Raw genomic sequence first — 24,359 nt, 5'->3', positions numbered from 1 at the left:
TGTGGGTGCCACCCAACAAATAAAATGGCTTCATTGAGAGATCACTTCAGATCTTCTGCTGTGAGAAATAAATAGCTATTCTGCAGAAAATTCTCTGCCTGAGTTAAAAAGAGAATTAACTTGTGCTTGGGTATTTGCCTTTGTGTATAGAAAGGAGGAATGTACTGCAGTACAATTCCTCTGGCTCAGTCTATGCTTAGTTTAAATAATTGGAAATCCATTCTTATTCATCTCATCCCAAAACACTGTCACAGAGTCAGAATTAGCATAACTGGGTCATAATTGATCCATTTCTAGCATTAGCCAAGGTGCAGATCATCTTAATATTCTTGAAATCTTTTTCTTTGCCTCTATTATGGTAAATAACTAGATCTCACTTGAGAGATCATAAAATAGAATTAAATGAGTTAAAATGATTAATGTAGCTGAATTATGAAGATTTATAAATACAAGGTACCTCGTTTTCTTCTCTTATCAGTGTATTTTGCAAGTTGGACCCACAGACTAAGCTTTGAGTTTAAAAGCAGAACCTGTTAGTCATTGACAGTTACCTTCTGTTGTTAGTAAAATGACCCTAGAGAAGTATGGAGTCTCAGGAGCACGGATTAGAAGTCTGGACTCTGCATATTCTGTATGTAAGGTGTGCAGTCGTGGGTATTGTGGTGAACATAGCATTAATGCTTTAAGGAAATTCTTCATGGTGGTAAAGTTTTGGAATCAAAAGACAGAAAAGCAGAAATACTTTTCACTGAGCAATAAACAAAATTAATGGAATGAATTTTATATGTATTTCCTAGAAAAGTATCCAGTGCCTTCAATAACATAAATGAGCAAGTGGAGAGCAGGCGGAAATTAAATATAGCTTGGACTTTGGAGGGACACTAGTTTAATACGAAATTATAAACTGTAACTGCTACTAGTCTGTGGTGGCACTTGATACTGAATTTACCAATAAATTACTCCTGCATATTCTTTTATTCAGAGCAGCAGTGCTTGAGAGGAGGTAGTCTAGAGCTATTGGAAATTAGGGGAAACAGACAAATTTTGGGAAACAGTTTCTTTTTGTCTTAAACTAAGTTGTCACTTTTGTATAACATTATAATGTAGTTTTGATATAAATGTAATAGGGCAGAATAAATTTTTTATCAACGCATTTCTGATAGGAAAAAGATTAACTTAATCTAGTTATGTAACTAATTTCATGAATTTATCCGCTCTGACAAGGGGGTGTTTTGAAAATCTGTTCTCTGAAGTGCTTGATTTATGCAAGTCACGGTTGCGTTTTTATCCTGATTCTGCAGTGTGAGAACTTGACTCAAGTGGATCATGTTACACATAGCCCAAACAGTTGCAATTCCTGAAACAAATTTGACTGTCTTGAGAACTGAGACTTTCTTGGCAAGTTGTCACTTTTCTAACAGATCTTTCTACTTGAAATAGCTTGTATAACACCGTCTGATTCTGAAACCAAGAACTTTCTCTCCTGAATGCTAATATACTTTGGTAATTTTAGATAGCATCTGAAGAATCATTAAGCTGATAACACCTGATCAGGTAGATGTCTCAGTCTGAGACACATTTAGGTATACTTTAAACATGCTACTTGCATGGATGCAAAATAGAGTTAAGAAAATAGTCTAATCTGAATAGGATAATCATTCTGAGGTTGGGATTGACATATACAACTAAATATTTTGGAACAGGAAAACAAAAATGACACTAAGATTTTTTTTTTCTTCATTGAACTAGTCATTACAAAAAGATTTAAGTATATTTCATTGTAGAAACAGATCTTTAGCATCCTGGACCAAGATCATTGATAGTAACATATGCTTGATATTATATCCACTGGTGGCAAAGTCCACTTCTGTACCCAACTAGTGGAAAGGAATACTCAAACCTGGAGTGAAATTCTAGTTCTGTCTGAAAACATTAGAAGTCTTCAAACATACGGATTTTTTTTTGTTTTAAAAAATAAAATTTAAGTAGGCTTTTACTGTTGGAAGGAACAAACATATCACCAGTCAGTTACATTTTTCTGAATGAAAAGTGGCACTTGTAATAGATTGTACCAGTGAGAGAGCTTTTGTTACCACTGAATGCGATTACAAGTCTACCAGTACCTCAAATTTCAGAAAAGTGGAAAAAAGGTGTCTTTTCTGCTAGATTTGGGTGTGAATGCTCCTTTGCAATTTGTGGTATTTGGCATCTGAGCAGGCAGGAGCATTCAGCACATTGCAGCAGGCCAAGCGTTAACCTCAGACCAATAAGTGAGCGTGGGGGGGAGGATTCCCAGACTGTTTCTGTGACATTCTGTTGCTGTTTTATGGTCCTTTGGTTGACAATGCAATCACTATTGTAGTGTCAGACATCAATCATATTCTTTCTCCATCTCTCTCGTATCTCTGTCTCATACATTGAATTCACGTACGTGGAATTGGACTTAATGGGTTAGAACACTACTGTAAAAATTATCTCAGTTCATGTATGTTTAATGTAGCTCAGAGCGTCCAAAGTAGATTATGGGTAGCAATGTTAATTCTAATATAAACTCAGTGTGTGAGTGTGTGTGTGTTGCAAGTAATTATTTTATGCATGGTCAATTCTGTGCCTGCATTTCACCAAGTTTTTATGTATACATTTTGGTTGAAGAAGTTTAAGACCAACAGTTTAACACCAACTGTTCAGGCTTTGGGAATGCCAGTTTAAAATTTACAGCCCACAATAGTAAGTGCTACTAGTGTGATGCTTCTTGTGACAGTAAGATTCAAACAAGTTATCTTCATCATTTCTTTCAATGTATAAGAGAAAAACTTCCTGCATAGCTATAAAATTTGTAGTATTATTTCTGAAAAGTGTAAAAGATAATTGTGGCTTAGTTTTAAATTAGCAAAGGGATTTTTTTTTTTTTAAGTTTCCTTGAAGGAAACATACGATCACAGTTTTAGATGCAAGAGATGATTTCTGGTTCTTAACATGTTAGAAAACTGTGTTGCAGCTCAGACTGCTACCTAGGCTGTGTGTTTATAGCTGCATAATTTTGTTTCAGAAAAATAAATGACTGAAAAGTGTGCTTATCATTTTTTTTCCTTTTTGGTAACATCTTTTCATACGCTGACAGTTATTGTGAATGCATGAAATAAAACTGTTAATCAGTCAAACAAATGCAGCGTAGTTTACTTGTTAAATATCTGTATATTTGTAAATTGTATGTTTTGTATAAATCTTGTCGTAGCCAAATAATTTGATCTCCCCATATTGGAATCACTTCCTATATTATTTGTTAAATGCTGTTGTGATCATGCACCAGATACTGTAACTATATACCCCAGCATTAGGTGTTGCTTTAAAAAAATCTTGAGTCTTCCCCTTCTAACCAGTTGTGTTGGTATTTAAGCAACAGCTATATATGGAAAACCAGGAGTAGCAAACTTTTTGTTCTCTGGAGGCTTGTGTCAGTTGATTGTTGTGTACAAGCAGTTTTGAACAAGCTGTGACCAACAGCTTTGGTCTCAAAGATGTAAGAGGATGAAATGATTTCAGATGGACCTTTTCAATGAAAAAATGACTTTTTATGACCACCAGTATTATAACATGACACTTTGTTTGGGCTGTTTGTCTTTTTTAGAGGCCTACGATTTTTTCCTGCAAACACAAGAGAATGACTATCATTATCGTACGTATATCGCTCTTATAAAAGCGTTGTTATCACAGGATTCTCTTGAAGAAGCTATCCAAGTGAAACACATGTAAGGCTTTTCTGCATTTTGGTGATTTTAATTGTTGGGTTTTGCTGGTTTGGGGTTTTGGGAAATTTTTTTGTTGTTCTTTAAATAATTTCTGGATCATTTTCAGCTAAGTCCTTAAATTTCAATGGGAAAACAATTCATGACTGGTAATTGGGAGTTATGGTAAGAAATATACCAATGCTTCATATGGCAGTCTGCCATATATTAAAAAAAATCTAGTGAAGAGACAGTGTGTATTGCTAATAACTCATTTCAACTAACAGTATCAACAATTGCACTTGGCATCAGAACTGAAAGTCTGCCCTTCTGGCAGTCTGCCTTTTCCCCTTTAGAGCAATATCCAAACAGACAAGATTCCTTCACTGAACTGCCCCTGAGCCTTCTCAATCCCCATCCCTGCTGCTACCCTACCGTATCCACACTCTCTGGCAGCTGGCTGCCTGCCAAATGCAAAATGGTACATTTGACTGTTATGCCAGTGGCTAGGAGATGACCATAAACCTTAGATCCAGCTGTTACGCTTCTGAAAGAAATCCAACCTGCTGTCATACATTATTAGAGTCACCAGTATTGAATTAACCTTTAGTGAGTTGTGTGGTGCACCACTTGCTTGAAGTATTGCCTGTAATGTGCGTTCTGGCCAGATTATAGACTTCAAATTAAGTGTTACTATTCATCAAGCTAGAGTTAAGAAGAACAAAAATTTAAGTAATTTAAGTCATTTCATTTCTGCAGCTAAAACAAGAGTGGTGGCTTCCTTCATTGTGTTCTGACTGAATACAGTGGATTAGAAAGTGGCTGTGGGTAACTTACATGCTGCATAGTCTAATAATTTTTGGAGTTAACTTAGTTTATTATCTTAATGTTTTCTTTAAAAGTGTCTAGATCAGTGAAATGTCTTCTGTTGAAAAATGGTTAAGTTCCACGTTCAGAAGCACAAACAGCACTTTTCCAACTCGGTGTCAGTAACTGAGCTTTATGAAAAGGAATGTTTGTGCTTAATGGATAGAAGGCTTATATCAAGGAAAAACTTGACCTGCTCATCAAATTCTGCTCCTTGAAATGAGAATAACTAAAAATGTTTATAAATAAAAGATGGAAAGGACATGTTTGAAAGTACAAATTATGCTGAAAAAGTTTAGCTACTTTGTTAAACATTTATAGAAAATCTTCATGTATAGAAAAGTATATAGAAAGATTCTTCAAGGAAGAAGTTTGAAACTTTTCACTGAAGACTTGTGCATGCACTGACAGCTTCCCTGCTCCACAGCTCAAACATGCTTGTAAGGAAGATGCGCAGAATATTGCATGTTACAAGCAGTAATTTGCAGATCGGAAGAGGAGAGAGAATGTGGTGGTTTGTTCCTGGTGTTGGTGATTCAGAAATCCTGCTTTAGATAATAAGTGTTTTAGGATGTAAAATGCAGGAAAGAAAAGAATAAAAAAAAATGTTAAAGACTAAGAAAGTTTGAAATGTGTTTTTGGGGACAAAGCCTCTGAATCTCGAGATGTTTGGGGAAAAAAGAAAATAGGATTTAATAAGAGGTTCTGGTCAAAGCCAACCATAGTAAAATAACCACCGTGCTTTTCAGAACTCATACTCAATCATGTAGCATAGAAATGCCAAATAATGACATTCTAAGAAGCCCATAACAGCTCACTGTTACATCAAGACAGAAAATGCTTACTATTACCAGTGTTTATAGTGTTTATCTGTGTATCTTTTTTCTAATAACAAAATCATGCTTACATTAAGCATTTTCAAAAGTCTGTAAGCTTTAAATTATTCACTGAAGTAGAGGAAGTGATTTTGTGTGTACACATGGTTGAAGAATAGCAAATCTATTTCGCACACATTTCTGCATGCTTGACAATTTTACCAACCTCATATTACAGAGAGATTATTCCTACAAAGCCTAAATGTGTGCAGTGGCCTGAAACTTGTGCAACTCCCAATATTTTCATAAAATACATGAAAGCCACCTTAATTTGTATAAGCTAACATCTTTTTCTTTTTACTCTGCTCGAAGCCAAACTTGAAATTTAAATAATATGTAGAGAGCTTTAGTATGAATATTAGCATAGGCAACAAAATAAGTAATTTTTGTGTTTAAAAGGGTTAGATTATTTTAAAACTTCCGTACTGTCATCAGACCTGAGAAACTTCAATGAGAAAGTCATGTTGTGGTAGAAGGAAATTGAACTCTGCGTTTGGAAACAAACAAACAAAAAACAAACAGAAGGTTACTGATCTGTTGGTCAACCCGAGTCTACTTGCTTTGGCATCCTAGCACTGTTTTGAGGAGTATTTACTGCATTTAGTTAAAGTTTTAAATAGAAATTTAGGAGTATGGGAATGATGGATTAGTTCTGTAATAGTAGGTAACATCTATTTAATCACACTGAAGATTGGAAGATTGGAGAAAGTAAATCCTTTGTTATATGTAATTTACAGTCTCATGCATGAATTGTTGACTTAAGGGCTTTGACAGATGGGACAAAGGGAAAAAAAAAAGAAAAGGCAGAACTGAGCAGTGGGTGCTTAGGCAGGGATTAAGAGGATTGGTTGGGAGAGTAAGAAAATCCTGAGTCCAGTGACTGCATTTGTGAGCCTGGGAGGCTGGAAGTGACTGAGAGGATAGTCATATTGTGTACTATGTGAAGGATTTTCTTGGGATTGAGGGGAATAATTTAGCAATGACCCTGCTTACCTCCCAATCCGCTCAGCCTTTAAGTTCAAGTAGGTAGGCTGCTCAGTTGTTTGCCACAAGATGATCAGTGAGGTTTATCTTGATTGCTGATATGGTAAATGGCGATGCCCCCCTTTTCTGTGCAGAGATTTTGTAATCTAGAAATGAACATTTGTAAAGTTATCCCTGTATATTAAAAATGTGGCTGTATGTCATTGAGGACTGGAAACATTTTGTTCGCATCGATGTGAAGGCTGGTTAGTCTCTCTTGCCTAATTTCCAGAGTGTTAGAAAAGCTTTAGCAATGTTCTTAAAGTGAAGATCATCTTTACTATAGGTATGTGCTGTGTAGTATTGTCGGAGATAAAGAATTGATAAGCCAAATACAATTTTAACACGGCTAAGGCAGCAAACGTAGTATGTTCACTTTAAAAAACTGTATACATCTAGATGACAGAAATTTGAAAATTAATCAACCAAATGATATGGTGTTAGTTCATAATATGCTTTAGTTTATGTTTAAAATATACAGTGCTGAAAATAAATGTTTCATTTTTATTGCTGAAAGAATAGTTTTACATTTTATAATTATGGTGACTATTGAAAAAAGAAGAAAAAGTATCCAGCTTAGGATACAACAGAACAATGCAGGGCATGCAGTTATTTTAGTCATCTAATATGTCAGCATTCAAGAATCTGAACCGATTGTTTAAAAAAAATCTTGTACTTTGTTTCTTTTGTTGCTCACTTCCAACTTTGTCATCTGTCAGAATGCAAAAAAAAATTATCCTTCTATAACCATTGACAGGATAACACAAAAGCTGTCTCCAGGTCGATATTTTGCAGCAATATTTTTAACATACGAACAGTAGTTTTTATAATTTCACCTTGGTGCTCAACCATTTATTATCGTATCAGAAGCATGTCAGTAATTCCTTTCTAAATGTCTGCTTCTTTTAGTGCTGAGACCCACATCAAGGGCTTCACACTGAACAGTGCTGCCAGCAGCCTCCTCATCATATCGCAAGTTAGGCGGGATTATTTGAAAGGTATGTCACAATGCTTGACCTTTACGTCACATTAATGCCTCTGCAGATTTTTCTTGTAACGCCCTTCGAATACTTGGATAAAGGAGTCCATTTAGCAAATTACCTGCTTATCAAGAGCCTTTTGTGGTAGCTGAGAGACGTAAATTACTGTACATGCATTTATAATACAGCTTGAATATGAATGTACTTGTCATTTGACCACTTAGTCCAGTTTCCATTCCATTTAACACAAGATGGGTTTTCTTAAGATGAATCACAGCTCTTCAGACATGCAAAATTTGTGCTCCAGAACGAGAGAAAGTACAGGCTTTCAAGTGTGTTAAAATTCACAGCACAAGTCATTTTGCTTTGGAAATTAACATACTTTAGAGCATCTGAAACAATTCCCAGCAGTTGTTTCTTGCATATTGTGGTGGTTGTGTGAGATACCAGATGAGTTAAATTGACTGTTAAATGTGCATGATTGTGCACTAAATGATTATAATATTGATTTAAAAACTTAATCAAATACTTTTTAATAGTTCTTAATACCAAGAGTTACAAATATTGTTTGTCTTTCTTTTTAATGTAACGATCACAATAGAAAAGAAAATGGTGGCTGAAGAGTATTTGAGGGCACACAAGAAGATGGTGGATAAAGTTCACAGTTGTGTTACTTTACTTCTCGGTATTAGTTGTTTTGCAGCCTATAGCATTCAGCTCTACAGCGTTAGATTTTACATATTCAGTTGTTCTTTAGAACTCGTGTGAGTAGAAAACTCTGCAAGCATGTAGTTTTACATGCCGTGCTGTGTTTTACCCCTTTGCAAATGTATGTACGGTGTTGATACACATTGTAAATGATACCTTTAAGCATCAAAGTGGCTACGTATGAAAATATGTATTGCACTGAACTGGGTTTCACTTTCATACCAGCGGGCATACCAGAAAATCCATTTTTGATTCTGCCATCTGTTAATTTTTTTTCATTCCACTTTGCGTAGTTGTAGTAGCCCATACACATGTAATAGTAGCTACATGAAAATACTCTAGGATGAGCATTTAGACACCTCTTCTCACTTGTACTCCTTCCTGCAGCTGATAAAATTCTCAACTTTCAAATTCCTTCCCCCTTCAGTCTGACATCACTGCCAGGTGTCATTGACTGAAGTATTTGCAGTGAATGCAATTGCTTGTCTTGTGTGTTGGCAAGTCTTACCTTTTTTGCAGTTTCAAATCCTTCATGTAAACTTTATTTGATACTACTCTAGTATATTTTCTGTTTTTGCCTCTGTCCAGGGTGTCACTAAGTTTTGTTAGTTCTAATCCTAAACATTGCACTCCCACATCTTCCCTTCTTCAGAACATCACTGATATTTCTGTATTGTGACAATTTTTCTTTAACTATACATTTGCTTTTTAGCTGGCATCCTAGATAATTTGCCACCTCAACCAAAATGTTACTTTTTGCACAATATAAAGAAGCTGTTGGGGAATGCATGATTTTGCACCATTCTATTGGCTTTTATTTTGTGCGTTGAACAAGCTTTATTTTGGTAATTTAATTGAATAATCAGAATTGATCCTTGTTTCTCTTTTAAAGATAATTGCTTCTCTTTCTAAGTGAAGCCTTGAAAATGCAAGCTACTAAATGTTTCAGTCACATTGGTCATTTTCTGAGGCTCAAATTTTAGGGTGAAGTCTTGTAACCTTATGTTAGTGAGCTCCATTTAACATACATCCTGTGATGGCAGACGTATCTCATGAGCTTTCACTTTTGTAAAACTTACCAGTTCCTCAGACAGTTCGTCATCATTCTTTGCAATTTAATGCAGTACAGGTTTTAAAAAATAATTATGTAGCTCCTTAAGTAGCCTCAAAAGAACTATAATATCTTCTAGCAAGAACTCTGTTTAAAAAAAAAAAAAAGTTAAGAGTCAAAACTTGAGTTTTATGGTACAGAATTTGCAGAACTTACAGATAAGTAAAAGATAAGTAGTGGGTTTTCACAAGCAAAGTTAGCTTCTTTTAAGTACTGAAAGATCAAGGGATTAAATTATGAATTCAGATTAGTAGTAATGTGAGTGCTTTTGCACAGGAAAAGGGGTACTAGCAGAATTACCCAATATGCTACTCGAACACAGTTTCTTGCAGTAGTGCTGCATGCATGCAACTTCCAAGTCTTTTTCTTTCCTTGTTCTTGAGAAGGCTAGTTAGGCTACGTGCTAAAGGGAGGTCCCCACATAAAACCAGGAGAAAATTTGAACTTTACATGTGTGTTAAGATTGCTTTTAGATTTTGGGAATTTCGTCCTTGATGTATTACTCATTTTTTTTCCCCTAAACGAGAAGGAAAGAAAGAAAAAAAGAAATGGGGCAGAAGGGAAGTTGGCTGTGAAGAAAAGTTAGGCACACAGGATGTTTTTTCTTCCTCTCTTGTGAAAGGTGGTATTTGGTTTCTGCAGTACCTGAATATTGAATTGAAATGTTAATACTGTGAAGTTCAAGTGGTGGGTGTATATTATGTTAGAAGTGTTATCCCTTAGTATGATAATTATTATCTGTGATTAATCCTGCCTGTGATGGTAAGGACTAAGAGGTTTTTACCAGAGGGTCATGTCTTTCTCTGTATGTTTACTCATGTTTAATGTAAATCGACAAGAATTCTGGTTAGAAAAATGAGAGCGACTGTTACAGATGCACAGAAGACTGATTTGGGGTGTTTTTAGCATGTGACTCCTGTTATTTTAGGAGTTCTTAAAGTAACTGTCCAGTTCGGAGTTTTTTTGTTCTTTTGTGGACACTCATATTACGTACTTCTATTTAAAATTAAATGTTGGTAAACAAAGTTCTGGTGCACACTTAAAATGCTAGACTTAAGCAGTTTTGGTAATAAATTACATTTTTAAACGAACTCTTGGTTCTTAAGTCTGCCACATTTTTCTTTTCCAGTAAAGAAAATTCATTATAGCTTGTTTGGAGAAAAAACAAGCTTAAAACATTACAACTTTACGGTCATAAGGGAGGGCACTTGTGACATAGCTGCTTTCCCTGACCTGGATACTGAAATGGGATAATTTAATGTTAAACTTATTCTAATACTTTCTTTTATTGAACAAATATTAAAGCATTGTATCCTAAATTGCCATTGAAAGTTTTGTATATATGTTTGTTATAATTGCCGATAGTGATTTTGGGGCATAACTTCAGCACGAGAATTATTTTCTATACATGTTTTTATAAATGTAAGGTTAATGATACCAGCAGTGTGGGTTTTTTTCAACTAAAATCTCAATTACTTTTTCCTTATTTCTTCACCTTCATTAGATGCCATAGCTGCTTTCCAAGGAATGCTTGACAGGGGCTTGTTGCCTACTAGACCAGCAGTTATTGTACTTGCTGAGGCTTTGGCAGTGAAAGGAGATATGAAGAACTTAAAAGCATTTGGAAACATGGTAGAAGACATCACAAAATCGATTGATTTATCTCCCTCACTAATTGCCAATGCTATTGCATTGGCTCATGCTAAGAAGTAAGTATTTCTATGACTTCCAACCTTTTATACAAAGTGGTGGGAAATCATTAACATTATCCACTTCATTCTGTTTCCATTCTTAGTGTCCTAGATGTTAAAATTCAGGGCAAGATGAGAACTGCACTGTTCGGTCCTGTTCTGGTCTCATTTTGCAAATGCATTTGGGTTTTGTAATTCATTTAATGAAATACAGGGATAGCTGTGAAGCATTTGGGAGAGCCTAAGGCCTTCTCTGTTGGTGTAATTAGCTTTGATACTTCTGTTTCAAACATATTACACCTCTCATAAAGTGTTCTCCTTGGTGTGAGATCAAAAGCTCTAAGAGGTCTGAATGTCAAATAGAACTAATTAATCAATATAAACTTAAAAATCTTGGAATTTAGCACACATATTATGCATATAATATTAGTTTGGAAACAAAATCTATTACTTGTTCCAGTAACTGAAATGATAATATACGGCTGTGTTTACCCTCAAAATGTGAAAGCCAGGTATGTATCTGTGAGGTGGTTTTATACTTTTTGTCAGTATTAAAAAAATGGGAAAAAGTTTCTCCTATGCTGCTTTAGGCCACAGTTTCCATCATGATAATTATCCCCACACATTGATTATCCTTTCATTCAAATGTTTAATTCAGGATCATGTTCTGCCTAGCATTTTTGTAATTGGTAAGTCGGTACTTAGCTAGTTTATTCTTTGCATAAAACTGTCGGGGGGAAGCACTTCTTCACATAATGTGAACTTCTCAAATGCAGTTTGCAGGAATCAATCTTTAGGAATCCTACATACTCTGCTATTTTCTTTCAAGACAGTTTCATCAGGTAGAGCTCCTCTGTGTAACTCAGCAGGATAGTTGTGTAACTATGTAGTACATAACAGATACCTGATGGCCTTGGGCATGCCAGACCAGAGCTAGTAGTTACTGGAATAGTTACTGGGTAGTAGTGTCTGCAGCAGCAAGATGATTTAAATTGAAGGAGAACCATGCACGCCAGTTCCAGTAGTGAGCTCACTGTATTTTCAGCCACTGAAAAACAAGGAAGGACTGATCCTGTAAATATTTAGATCCAAGTGGTCCTTGGCAGAGGATTCTAGTGAATTGGCTTTTGCCTATTTCTGTGTCATGAAAGGGTTGCAAAGTCATGACGTGTTTGTAACATGGATCAGATTGACTGCAAGAATAGATAAGTAAATCACTGTATACAGACACAGGTTAAGCAAGCAGCATCAACTTTTCTTCTGCCATACCAAAATTAGCTTAGTTGTATGAGAAGACTTAGCAGTAGCATAAATAATATGCACCTTATGTATTCTTACATACAAGTTGTACCTTGCGAACTGTGATAAAAAGTAGAGATTTAAATATACTTCAGATAGCTGTTCACTTGTTGGTAGATTTGTATTCCTAATACAGTTTTCAAAACATTGTTATAGCTTTTAAATGTGTTTCATCTAAAAGCATTAATCACTGATTTTTTTAATTAAATTTGTTATTAGAGTGGACTTATAAGAGGAGACGTCATTTGAACTTTTTAGAACACCAGAAGTAGAGTTTTCACTTGAATGAATACTTTGTGTGTTATTTTATTAGCATTTGCTATACTTAAGCCTGAAGATGAAAGAGTTTAGGCAAAGGTATTGGCCAAATGACATTTAGTATCTTTTTTTTGCATCCAAAACGGCAGACATGGGAAGAGTTGGCTAAATAATTAATTGAATAGCATGAAGAAATACTCGAGTTGTCTGCATTAATTATTCAGATACCTCCCGTTAATGTTTTGATTTTTACCTTCTGGGTTTGCAGAACTTTGCTTCCTTAAAGCAGCTAGCCAGAACTCTTTATTTAGTGAGGGAAGAAAAATGTGTCAAAATTACATGTCCTGAAGGTCAAAGATCTTTTGGAAATTTGGCTTACAGGTTAATTTATTAATTCAGTCATAAATAGTTTCACTTTTACAATATCTGAATGCAGTCATAGGTACTCAACCGTTCTTGGGAAGTATAACATTAATGTAGGAAGTAAAAATTTAAATATAATTGCTTCTTTAGGTTTAGAAATCTTGATTTCTGAAACTAAGCCAGTTCAATATTTTTTCCTAGCAATGACCTTGATGCTGCAGTGGAATACCTTGAGCCTCTGCTTATCTCTGGTGCACAGAATCCTGATCAACCTGTCAAAAATATTTCCTTTTTGTTAAGAAAGGTGTCTGAGGAAGGATTAGAGCCAGCTTTGGAAAAATGTAAGTTAATTGCAGTTGTATTTAAATATTCTGACTAGACAGAGGTGTTACAGAAGAGCTGTTACATGTAAAACCTGCCCAGTCAGCATAAATCATGCCTGTAAAGTTTACAAAAGTGCCTTTTCAATCAAAGACTTTACTTATTTCCTTTCCTTTTTCCTAATATTTTCTATCATTTTGCAGTTGGCGTGATGGCAGAACGACTGGCCAATCAGTTTGGAATTTACAGACCTGTCACAGATCTTTTCCTTCAATATGTCAGTGCAGGCAGAGTGGATGATGCCAGATCTCTACTACAGGTAATGACATAACAAGAGAGGTACAGAAATGCATAGAGCTCTTCAAGGGTAAACTGACAAATTATAAAAAAAGGTGTTGTATAGCATAGGCTAATGCTAGTTTGCTTTTGAATTTCCAACAGAAGTATCAACATGATTTAGATTATTTTGTACCATGAGATAGTAGTCTAATGCTAATAGTAGCAGTGGGTGCCAAAGTGAGAAAGCTTTTGTCTTGCAACAGCCTGAAGGAAATAACACATATTGCATGAAGTTCCATCCAAAGCAAGTATTTTCATAGTTTTTTCATATATTTTCAAGTTTTCTATTAGACAGCTTTGCTTCTTGCAGACCATCACCTTGCAACTCCTCACATAATTTTCGCTGTGCTGTAAACCTAATACATCTCTCATAACTATACAGTTCACAAAATAGAAGTGGGCAGTATTTGCTTTTTGTAGCCACGATATTTCACTCTTTTTTTTTTGTTACTTTGTCTAAGCTGTATTCAGTGTTTGCTAAGAGCTGAATTCACCTACTGTTCAGTTGAGTGTCACAGATGTATTAAAAGACAAATGCTCGTCTCTCAGCCACAGTCTGGGCTAAGTTAACGATCTTCAAGGTGTGACATGACTGCTCACAACGTTTTTGCAGAGCTAGACACAGAGCCGTGCTGGAGGCAGAATAAGCTGCAGGTGGTGAGTGCTGGTGTCTCCATCAGGTCAGGAAGCCTCCTCCCTGCAGGCAGCAGTAAAGCAGCCATGCGATCCTGCAGCCCTCTTGGGGCATGTAGGCTCCCTGCCTCAAAATGGGGCCTGTTACCAGCTCCTGGTAGTGAATAGAACTCACTTACCAGTTGCTGAGTTTTCTAAGCTATTACAGAAACAGTTCTGCTTCACATAGCAGAAGCTTTATGATATCCCAAGACTTTATTTTACCCAAAGGAAGAATGCATGCTAACAAATGTGTTCAGTGACTTTGGCTATAGAGTCAGGTGTATTATTTGTATATTTCCTCTCTGGAATATTTTTTAATTGTTTTACCTAACTGTTCATCTGAGTGTTAATTTAAAAGGAGACAATGATTTTAATATAAAACCCTATTTTTTTATAGCATGAAACATGAAAATGTGAAAAATTCTTGCTGACTTACTCTTGCTTTTCTCTTTGATTAGGAAATGGAAATCAGTTATAATATCCTGCATTTGTGAAAATAAGTGGGGTTTTTTGCATTTTTAAGTAAAAGCTACATGTTTTCAAAAACAAAACCAACAAAAAACACTGAACAATTTTCATTCTTAGTTTCCTAAAACTTTTTATTACAACAGTATACAACTGTTGGAATTAAGTTCACAGCTCTATAGCGTAGTTGAAATAATGTTGTGTACACTGTATCTCAGAGGAGAATTTTTATAGATTTCATGTTAAGTGGGCATTCACATGTAAGTTTGAGTTAAAACTTCTTTGTGAGACAGTTTTTCCTATAGCATATATAAAATAAAATGTGTTAACATTCTTGATTGTTATTGTGGATCAAATATTCTACTAATAGGTAACCAGAAGATAGTAATAATCAAAGTCTACTCTTTGCTTTTCTATTAAAAAGTGGAAAGTAAACCACAATCTAAATGAACTATTTCTCTTGTAATAATCTAAATTATTGGTAATACACACAGAGAATCCTTTCATTCAAAAATATATCTCAGAGTCTGTTTAAACTTTCAAGAAACATCATTTTTTTTAACTGTGTGGAGGAACAGTTTTGTGTTTTTCGATGAAAGTCAAGTGTTTGATATTTTGGCATGAAAGGGGGCTGTGGAAAACCTTTCGGTGACTAGACTGTCTCTTTCCTCTTACTATACTGATAGTAGGTGAGAATGTCTAAAATCAACATATAATGTTGCAAGTTATTTCCACGAATGCTTTGCCCCTATTTATGAAGATTTTTGTCAGAGTACTAGCAGTACATGGATGCGAATATTTTTTTGTCCGTTTCCCTGACTGAATGAAGCTTCACACCTTTTCACCTGGATCTTAAAGAGCTTGTCAAAAATACTACGCATATACTACATTCATAATGGAACAAAGCAAAATTTCTCATTTGCAGATGTCTAAAATACTAATTGAATGTGGTAAATTAATTGTACATGTATGTCTGTATGCATAGTACCTGTCTGCCCATGCATTTTGGTACCAATAAAATCTCTTGCAGCTTACAAGAAGCCCTGCGCACTATTAGAATTTTAAGACTGGTACCTCTGAGGTGCATAAATGAAAATATTGTCTTGTATATTTTATTTTGCCCTCGTCTAAAGTAAGATAGATTTTTGATTTATCTGTTCTGTCTCAAACTTTTTTTTAAGTTAAGCTTCTCTCTCTCTCCCTCAAACACTGTCTATTGCAGTGAAAGCCTTTTATAAAATAGAGAGATTGAAATCAGTCCTTTGTATGCATAAGTGTAGGTAATTATACTTTAAAGAGAACTTGCTTTGTACATTTTAATTTTTATAAAGAAACGAGCAGTTATCTCCCTGACACCTTATTAAATGTATAATTAACCTTATGATCCCTAGCTCACTTGTGAATGCTTGGCAGTATAATTGGAGAGGAATAGTGTTTCTCTTTTTCATTCTTTTGCAGTCCTAAACCTCGTTTTTGTGGTGTGTTGAAGTATTAGTTTAATTCTTTCCCCTTTTGTTTTAAACAAACTTTATACCTACCATTTTAAAAACAATGTTCGCCAAAATGGTGCACAAAATGAACTTGTTTCCTGTGTTGTGTTTTTTTTAAACTCATGGTCATTTGTTTTACCTTGCAGATAGGTAATATATATTAAAATATTTTAAAAGCCTATAATTGGAAATTTTCACCTTAGTCATTTTGGTTTTTGCTAACCTGCTCACAACAGCTGCATTAACTATTTCTTTTTCTTTAGAGGTGTGGTGGATTAGTTGAGGAGAAGAGAACTTTTCTGAATTTCATGGGTAAAGCAGCATCTAAACCTGGACAGGTATAATATTTTTTCATGCTTATCATTGTATATGTATATGTATATACATATGTAGTATGTACATATGTAGTATATACTAGTTAGTCATCTTTTGAAATGTTTTGGATCTTGAACTTCACAGTTGACAGCTTTATCAGGTTTCTCAGGGTGGGGAAGAAAGGTTAATTTGCAGAGCTAGTCACATTTAAAAGAACCGCTTATTTTATGAGGCATAATAGAAAGGAGAATGTAATTAATATTTTTCTATTAATTCAGTAATTTCCTTTATTTTTGATGTCGTAGTTTATATGCTACAAACATTATGCTTTAAATTTTTATTGCTTCGCTATCCAGTTCCATATCGCAACCTGAACATATTTATTTTGTTGTCTGCGTTGAATGAATACATATGCAGTGAGAACCTCAGCCCCTCTAGAATGATAAAAGGTGCCTATGTTTACATTGAAAGACTCATTTCATATTACATGCTGTACTGTTTTGGGCATGTATTGAGTTTGAGCATCTGTTTAGATTACTGGCTTTGTGCTCATTCGCTTTAATTCCAGCTACTCTGATTTATGTGCCTGCCCTACTCCCGTCCCTCCCTCTTCTCCTTGCCCCCCTTCTTCTTCCCCAGGTTCCTCAAAGTAATAAAACAAACAAACAAAAAAAAAACAATAACAAAACAAACAAAGGCAAAAATGCGCATTGATTTCTCTTTTGTAGAGGAGTAGCATCAGGAGACAGTTAATATAAAAACTAGAATAAATGCTTCTCAAATGAGGGAAAACGCACTTTATTTTGCAGAACTAGCCTTTAGATACTCATGGATTAAAAATTCTACTGTAAAAGTGACAATGATAAATACCATCTTTTGGTGTCTATGAAAGAAATTTAAAAACTTGAAATTTTCTAGCTTTTAGAGCTGAAATTTTAATAACAGAATTTTCTAGTGTGTGATAAAGATGTTAGTAACTTCTGTACACTTTAAATTCAAGACTTGAGTTCTTGAAACTGGAGTCAGAGGTTAAGGGAGGGAGAGTCCAATTTTAAGCACATTAGTCAGTGATCTGACTACTTCGAAGCACTGATCATAGCTACCATTGACCTCTAGGTCAGTGAAGGCTGCCGAGTAGTTTGAATTCTTCAATTTGGTTGAAATCCTGACATATTCTCATTAATATGTCGATTGCTTCCTTCAAAAAGAAACTATTGTATAGTCTCATGGGGTTTTAGTCCAATATTTTTTTATGGGGTGTTAGTCCCATATTTTGTTCATTTTATTGTCTACCTGATTTCTTTGGCTATTTCTCATTCACATGAGAATTTGGGAAAGAAATATTGTGTCTTCAGTTGAACAGTCCATTTCTTGTAATCAATAATTCATTTCACTTAAAAGATCTGAAATAGTTGTTTTAACTTTGTCGATTTTGTTTGAAGTTAATGCTCTTCTTTGTCTGTGTTTTAAATCTCATAGGCAAAGAAGATTGAGACACTTCTAGAAATGATTCCTGATCACCTAGATATGGAAACTGCATACCGTTACCTCCTAAAATGTTATGGTAATTTACTCTTCTTGGACTAGTTTTTTATTAAAAAAATCTTTAGGTGTTTATAAAGGTCATGGAAACCTTTAGAATAGGATCTACACTGTGCAAGTTGTACCTTTTATTTTTTTTTTGGTGTTTTTTTGGCTTTGTTTTGTTTTAAGTTTACCGGATCTGTTTATGGTCCTAGCTATTAGATTGGAAAAGCAACTATCCGACCTAAGCCTTGAATCCTTTACAAAGGGAACTGTATTAGATTAAAGGGTACTGTTACAAAGAGGCGAAGTACAGGCTTCATGGAATGAAAAAGAATCCCTCCTAACCCATGGAAACGTAGAAATGAACGGCTCTTAAAATGAATGCAGCTTTTTTTCCTGAAACATATAATACATATCTTCATTCTATATGTGTGTGTTTCAAAATCGTAATTAATTAGTTATATCAGTAGTTTACAAGGTTCTTACTGTTACTAGTGCAGATCCTTTATACTTGTTTTTATTTAGCCAAAGTTGCTTCATTTAGATGTAGCTAAATAGTTGATTTGAAGTGCTAATCAGTTTCTATTGTTGAAGTCAAAGGGAAACGGCTCTAAAAATCAAGTTGCTTATTTAAATACATCTCTTTACAACACTCACTCGTGAAAAATGAGGACATAGAGCCTCCCTGGCAATGTTTAGTTGGAAGGTTGCCCTTGAGTCCTTTGTGTTGTGTATTCTAATATGATCCTCCAGTTTTATTACAGGGAGGAAACATAACCCTCTTCACACTTATATTACAAGTGAAATGATATAACGACAGAAGCCCTTGTGTTCCAACCTATCACAGAGGAGATAAATAGGAATATTTAAGTAAAATACTTCAAAAACAAATCCAAAGTATGGTGTTAAAGGCATACAGACTTCAGTGTATTTGAATCAAGCTGTGAAAGTTTTCATGATGTAGTATCTAACTTAAAAGTTCACTTGCTTAGTAATGTTCAAAACAGCAGTCACTGGCAAAATCCTTTAGCTCCATGGTTTCATTCACAGTATAGTAAGTTTTCTGACATATTTTTATTTAAAAAACAAAATAACAAAAACTTCTATTACCAGCACTGGACTTGCCACCTTAAAATGTCACTGACTCTTTACTGGCTGTTTGCTGTTGTTACCTCAGTAAGAACTGTATAAGCGAACTGATTGAGCATCTTTTAATGTTCTATCCAGCTACATCATCATACAACAATTTTATAAAGAGATTGCACAGAGACTTGCTCTATGATACCTACACAGTGGTTAGAGTATTTAACATGTGAAGCTACATAGTAAATGAAGAGATGGTTGCTGTAGTTTCTTTAGGCACACATAGAGCTGGTTCATAGCAAGTTCTAGAGGAAACGTTCCCCACCACGTACAGTATGTACAGACTTGTACATTTTAATAGCAATTTAGCTACCTCTTCCCCTCACCCCCTTGTCTTCTATATCTGATGCTCCCTGTGGTGGCATGTTTATTTTCATTTGACAGTTTGAGATCAACAGTGAAGTATTTAGCACAGGTAACTAGAAGGATGTGCTTTTGTTGTATTCTGTCGTAAATAAATGGAAAGTTCACAGTTTCTGTTAGATTTTTAATAAAGCATTGATTCTTGCAGTTTTTGCAGTAGCCTCCCACGTTCAAAAAGTAGTTCAGCCACTTGCCAGATGTGAGTGGGAAGCTTTCTCATGAGAAAGGGACCCAGGCTATCAATTTCTGCGTAATATAAACTCCGTTTCTTTAAGAACCATTGTTTTTGTAGCCCGTATAGTTGTGAAGATGACATTCCAAAAGTGAAAAAGAAAGAAGCTGAGACAGCATCCCATATTGCAGATGTTTGAGTTTTCCAAAGCAAAAAAAAAACAAACAGATGCGATGGCTTCCTTATTGTTCACAAGATGCTAGGAACTGTTGTACTGCTTCTAAGACCCTGAAGACAACAGGGAAAAACTGTTGGGGGTCATTTCAGTTTCATCCCGATGCTGCTCAAGCAAGGGTCTGAGCAGCAGCAAAGTGTGTGGTTAAGTGTAATGAAAAAGGTTAAGCAGTGGAGAAGGAAGAATAGAACAAGAGTGCCCTGTTTTTCCCTTCTCCCACTTCAGAGTAAGGGGAACTATATTCTGCTCTTCTACAGCTGGCAGTGAACAGGGCTTTAGATAAATAAAGAATGGGTTTGTTAGAACCTGTTGCACGTGATGGTGTCATTTATGGAATATCCAGCAAAATGTAACTGGATACCTGTGCAGTTAACATTTGTAATAGTGTTAGTGGGTCAGCAAAAAATTTCTCCTGCTCTTTAGGATGAAACGAATTTCTGTTTATGGTCTAAAATAAGCATCTGACCTTTGTTTGGTTTGTTCCTTTAGGTTATACTTTTGACATAGCCAACACCTATAACCATAATAATATTCTGCCTTCACTTAATGAAATTCTGTTCAACAGTTCTCACAAGATGAACATCACTGGCTTTTGGTTTAGCTTTTGTTTTTATTTTGCATCATTTGCCTTAGAAAGGGGCATATAGCTTTGCATCTCACATCTTCGAGTGGTGTTCTCATTGTGCGAGCAGCTCTGTTCCTAGTGGTCCCAGCACATTCTTAAAGGAAACGATCATCCAAGCCTCAAATGAAAGGGAAAGCTGGAATGGCTGTATGTTCTGTTCTCTTCTGATGTGAACTGTCAGTAGGATACGAAGAATATCCAGAATATGTAGAATTATAGAATCACAAAATGGTTTGGGTTGGAAGGGACCTTAAAGACCACCCAGTTCCAACCCCCTGCCATGGGCAGGGACACCTCCCACCAGACCAGGCTGCCCAAAGCCCCATCCAGGCTGGCCTTGAACACCGCCAGGGATGGGGCATCCGCAGCTTCTCTGGGCAGCCTGTGCCAGTGCCCCACCACCCTCACAGTAAAGAATTTCTTCTTAATGTCTAATCTAAATCTCTCCCCTCTTTTAGTTTTAAGGCATTACCTCTTGTCCTGTCAGTATGCTCCCTGACAGAGTCCCTCCCCAGCTGTCCTGTAGGCCCCTTTAGGTACTGGAAGGCTGCTATAAAATCTTCCTGAAGCCTTCTCTTCTCCAGCCTGAACAACCCCAGCTCCCTCAGCCTGACTGCTTTGTGGCCCTCCTCTGGGCTCGTTCTAATACTTACCTGTCCTTTTTGTGCTGGAGACCCAGAGCTGAATGCAGGACTCCAGGTGGGGTCTCAAAAAGAAGAGCAGAGGGGCAGAATCCCCTCTCTCACCCTGCTGGCCACCCTGCTTTTGGTGCAGCTCAGGGTATGGTTAGCTTTCTGGGCTGCAAGTGCACATTGCTGGCTTCTGTTGAGCTTTTCAGTATTATTACAGAATATAATATGCTAAAATACTTAATATGTCTTGGGAAGTAAAAGGGAATGAGTAATGTCATGGAAAGAGGTGAAACGAGCATTTAACTATTGGGGATTTTGTTTTTGATTTTTATTTTTGTTTTTCTCAGAATTAGATGGGGATGTTGCGTCCGTAAAGGCTGCATATGAGAAATCAAAAGAAAAGAATATACAGCTTCATGACCTATCTCTGAAATCTTTAGCAGTTTTTCTGAAGAAAGTAGGAGAGCCGGTCCCTTTCACTGAACCCCCTGTGAGTATTTCGTAATTAAGAAATAGATCTGCAGAATTGTGTATGTTCAATGTTAGTAAAACAAATTGCATGAATAATTACATAGGGATTAAATCTCTGCAGAGACTCCTCAAAGGAGGCCGTGTAGGAAGTATGGAGTGTTGTAGGAGCTATAGTAATCTTACGTTGGATTTAACTTGGGGAAATAAAACTCTTGGGGCTTACTGTGTTTAAATTACACAACCCTTATCAGGCATTCATCTACAGGTGTATGTTTATCAAATGTCCTTGGGGCATTTAAGTGCTTGAACTTTAAAAGGCTTATAGAAAGTGTGTTTTGTTAACAGTTAATGGGTTTTAGTTTTTGTTAATTACTAGCTTTATATCTAATACAAGTTGCTGTCTTGCTATGACGGGATTTTAGAACTGCAGGAATTATTTTTCTGCCGCAGCTTTACTTCTAGCTGCCTTGCCAAAAGATATATGCAACTGTGCAAATATATCTTACTTGAGGGTGACAGGTGGCATGACGCTACATCTGTCAAGACTGCAAATACTTCTTTCACATCATTCCTTTGACTAATAGTCTGCTAGTATCATTTCAGCAAAACAGCCTTTAAATAAAGACTTACTATATTTTCTCTCTAACCAAAATTTTATTGCCATCTGCTAGCCACATATCATAAAATCAGCGTTTTTCTGTAGTTTGCTGAAGACATAATTAAATTTTACTTTCTCCATCCTGATCCATAGTAAATATGGTTCTTTTTCTCATTTTACAAAGAATCAGAGGAAGGACATGGCTCCAAATGTTTGCTTTAGCCTGTTAACAGCTTCAGAGATTTTTCTACAACTTTAACTTAATTTTAAAAATAAATTTTTATTTAGGTATGTAAATATAAAACCTGGAGTGTCTGTTCCTTGCATGTAGTTAGTGAAAATAAGTGTTTATTTCAAAGTTACTGGAATGATTCATCTTCTGATTTTCCTGTTCATTTTTCTCTGATGCAGCTTGGTGTTTAAAAGCGTCTTATAATTTTTGACACAATTGCAGATTGCAGTTAAAAAGTATTTTCATTTTTAAAGTGAAATTGATTATATTATTGCATTATGTAATAGAAGCTTCATTATGCATTTTTGGCAAGGTTTTCCTTCTCCTTTTATTTTTTCTCCTTGGTGTTTCTCTTAATTATACAGACTTCAATACAGATCTAGTTTTATGACAGAATAATGGATTTTGCTTTTGTCAGGACCTAAGATTTTGTTCGGAATTAGTAACTTTTTCAGTTGTAACAACATTGAACTTGTTTATTCCACTCTATTTTATAGGAGACGTTCAAATTCTATATGGAAAAATGGAGGAAAAGAACATCGGAAACATTATGAACAGTTGGTTTATGTTATAGTTGTTTATGAAATTAAGTATTACATTCAATAAAAAAATAAAAAAGCATGTTGTTCTGTGTAATTTTTAATATAAATACTGTGTTAAAACAGCACTTTCCATAGCTGTAATTGGTGGAAACTCATAGGCTTTTCTTATGTTAAAATTGCTAATGAAATATCACGATGCCACTTTCCAGGCTGTTTCTGTTTTGATGTATGATCTGCTGTAACTAGAACTGTACTTTAGCTCCTATTGATTCACCAAATGTATGTATATTAAGAAAGTTGCTAGAGGGGTATGCAACTGTAACTTCAGCAAACTGCATTATTTTTTGTTGTTGTTTGCCAGGTCAGTGTGCTTTGGAGTGAAAGTAGAAGGGTAAAGGACATCTTCAGGATTCATCTGTACCTATAAAAAAATAAACACATCTTTTTTTAGATTCTCCTAAATGTACTTCTTTTGTGTAAAGTATCTTGTTATGGGATTCAATGTTACAGATAAAGACAAAATACACCTTTTACACTAGCTTGTGTGTTGTAGTTTTACAGTATCTATTGTTCATTCTCATAACTTCTAGTAAAATATCTAATTACTGAACTAGTGTATTTACAAATACACAGAAAATTCCTGTGAGGAATGAGGCATAACTAACCCTGTGTTGCAGGGAATGTTCAAGTTTATTTTCCAAAAAACTATATGCATCCTATCTGTGTCCACTAAAATGTCAGTGTGGTTTTATGATGGCTTTCACTACTTTGCTTGGGAATGTTATGGAGACTTGATGCATTGATGTGCTGGGTTGATTTGTTGGTTATTGTTTGGTTGTTTTTTTGCTGTTGGGGGGTGATGTCTGGTTTTGGAATTCACCACAGAATATCGTCCTCTCAAAGATATTACAGTAATCTAGAACGGGGTGGAAAGAGATGAAAAGTCTTGAAAAGCATCTTGTTAGGAACGTGGGTGGGTTACGTGGGAAGCAGACTGTACCTGAGTGGTTCTAGCCATCTGGCACCCTTTGTTCCTACATTGTCAGAAGGCATTAACATTTGAGGTTTTATTCATAGCCTGGCGGTTTTGTGCCCTCTCTGAAAGCAAGCCCAGGCAGTGTTTAGCTTATTTCATTTCAAAACCAGAGATGCGGCTTTTTTCTAAAGCCGCAGCCACGTTACAAGCGTTTCAGTGTAATAGCAGCATAATTGAAGACTGCGTCAGCTAGTTTGCGGCCCTTCCTCTGGTGCCACAGCTCTTGTTTTTAGAGGTCATCTCACGCCCCTCTCAATTTCACAGCAGTGGCTGTGTTC

The 24,359-nt window shown here is 35.7% G+C and overlaps 1 protein-coding gene across 2 annotated transcripts in view; it reads left to right on the top strand.

Moving 5' to 3' along the window:
• The window catches only part of LRPPRC (leucine rich pentatricopeptide repeat containing), a 93,307-nt gene extending 69,800 nt beyond the window's left edge, over positions 1-23,507 (top strand). For both annotated transcript variants that reach the window (XM_080586682.1, XM_080586681.1), the window contains exons 30-38: positions 3,629-3,749; positions 7,400-7,488; positions 10,794-10,998; positions 13,102-13,241; positions 13,425-13,540; positions 16,454-16,528; positions 17,985-18,069; positions 21,550-21,692; positions 23,001-23,507. In XM_080586682.1, coding sequence (XP_080442808.1) covers positions 3,629-3,749; positions 7,400-7,488; positions 10,794-10,998; positions 13,102-13,241; positions 13,425-13,540; positions 16,454-16,528; positions 17,985-18,069; positions 21,550-21,692; positions 23,001-23,057 — 1,031 coding nt within the window. In that variant the 3' untranslated portion in view covers positions 23,058-23,507. The remainder of the gene's footprint in view (positions 1-3,628; positions 3,750-7,399; positions 7,489-10,793; positions 10,999-13,101; positions 13,242-13,424; positions 13,541-16,453; positions 16,529-17,984; positions 18,070-21,549; positions 21,693-23,000) is intronic.
• Positions 23,508-24,359: the final 852 nt, after the last annotated feature.

The sequence above is a fragment of the Anser brachyrhynchus genome, assembly GCF_964034855.1.
Source record: "Anser brachyrhynchus genome assembly, chromosome: 3".
Classification (NCBI taxonomy): Eukaryota; Metazoa; Chordata; class Aves; order Anseriformes; family Anatidae; genus Anser; species Anser brachyrhynchus.
This window is presented reverse-complemented; position numbering and strand designations above follow the sequence as displayed.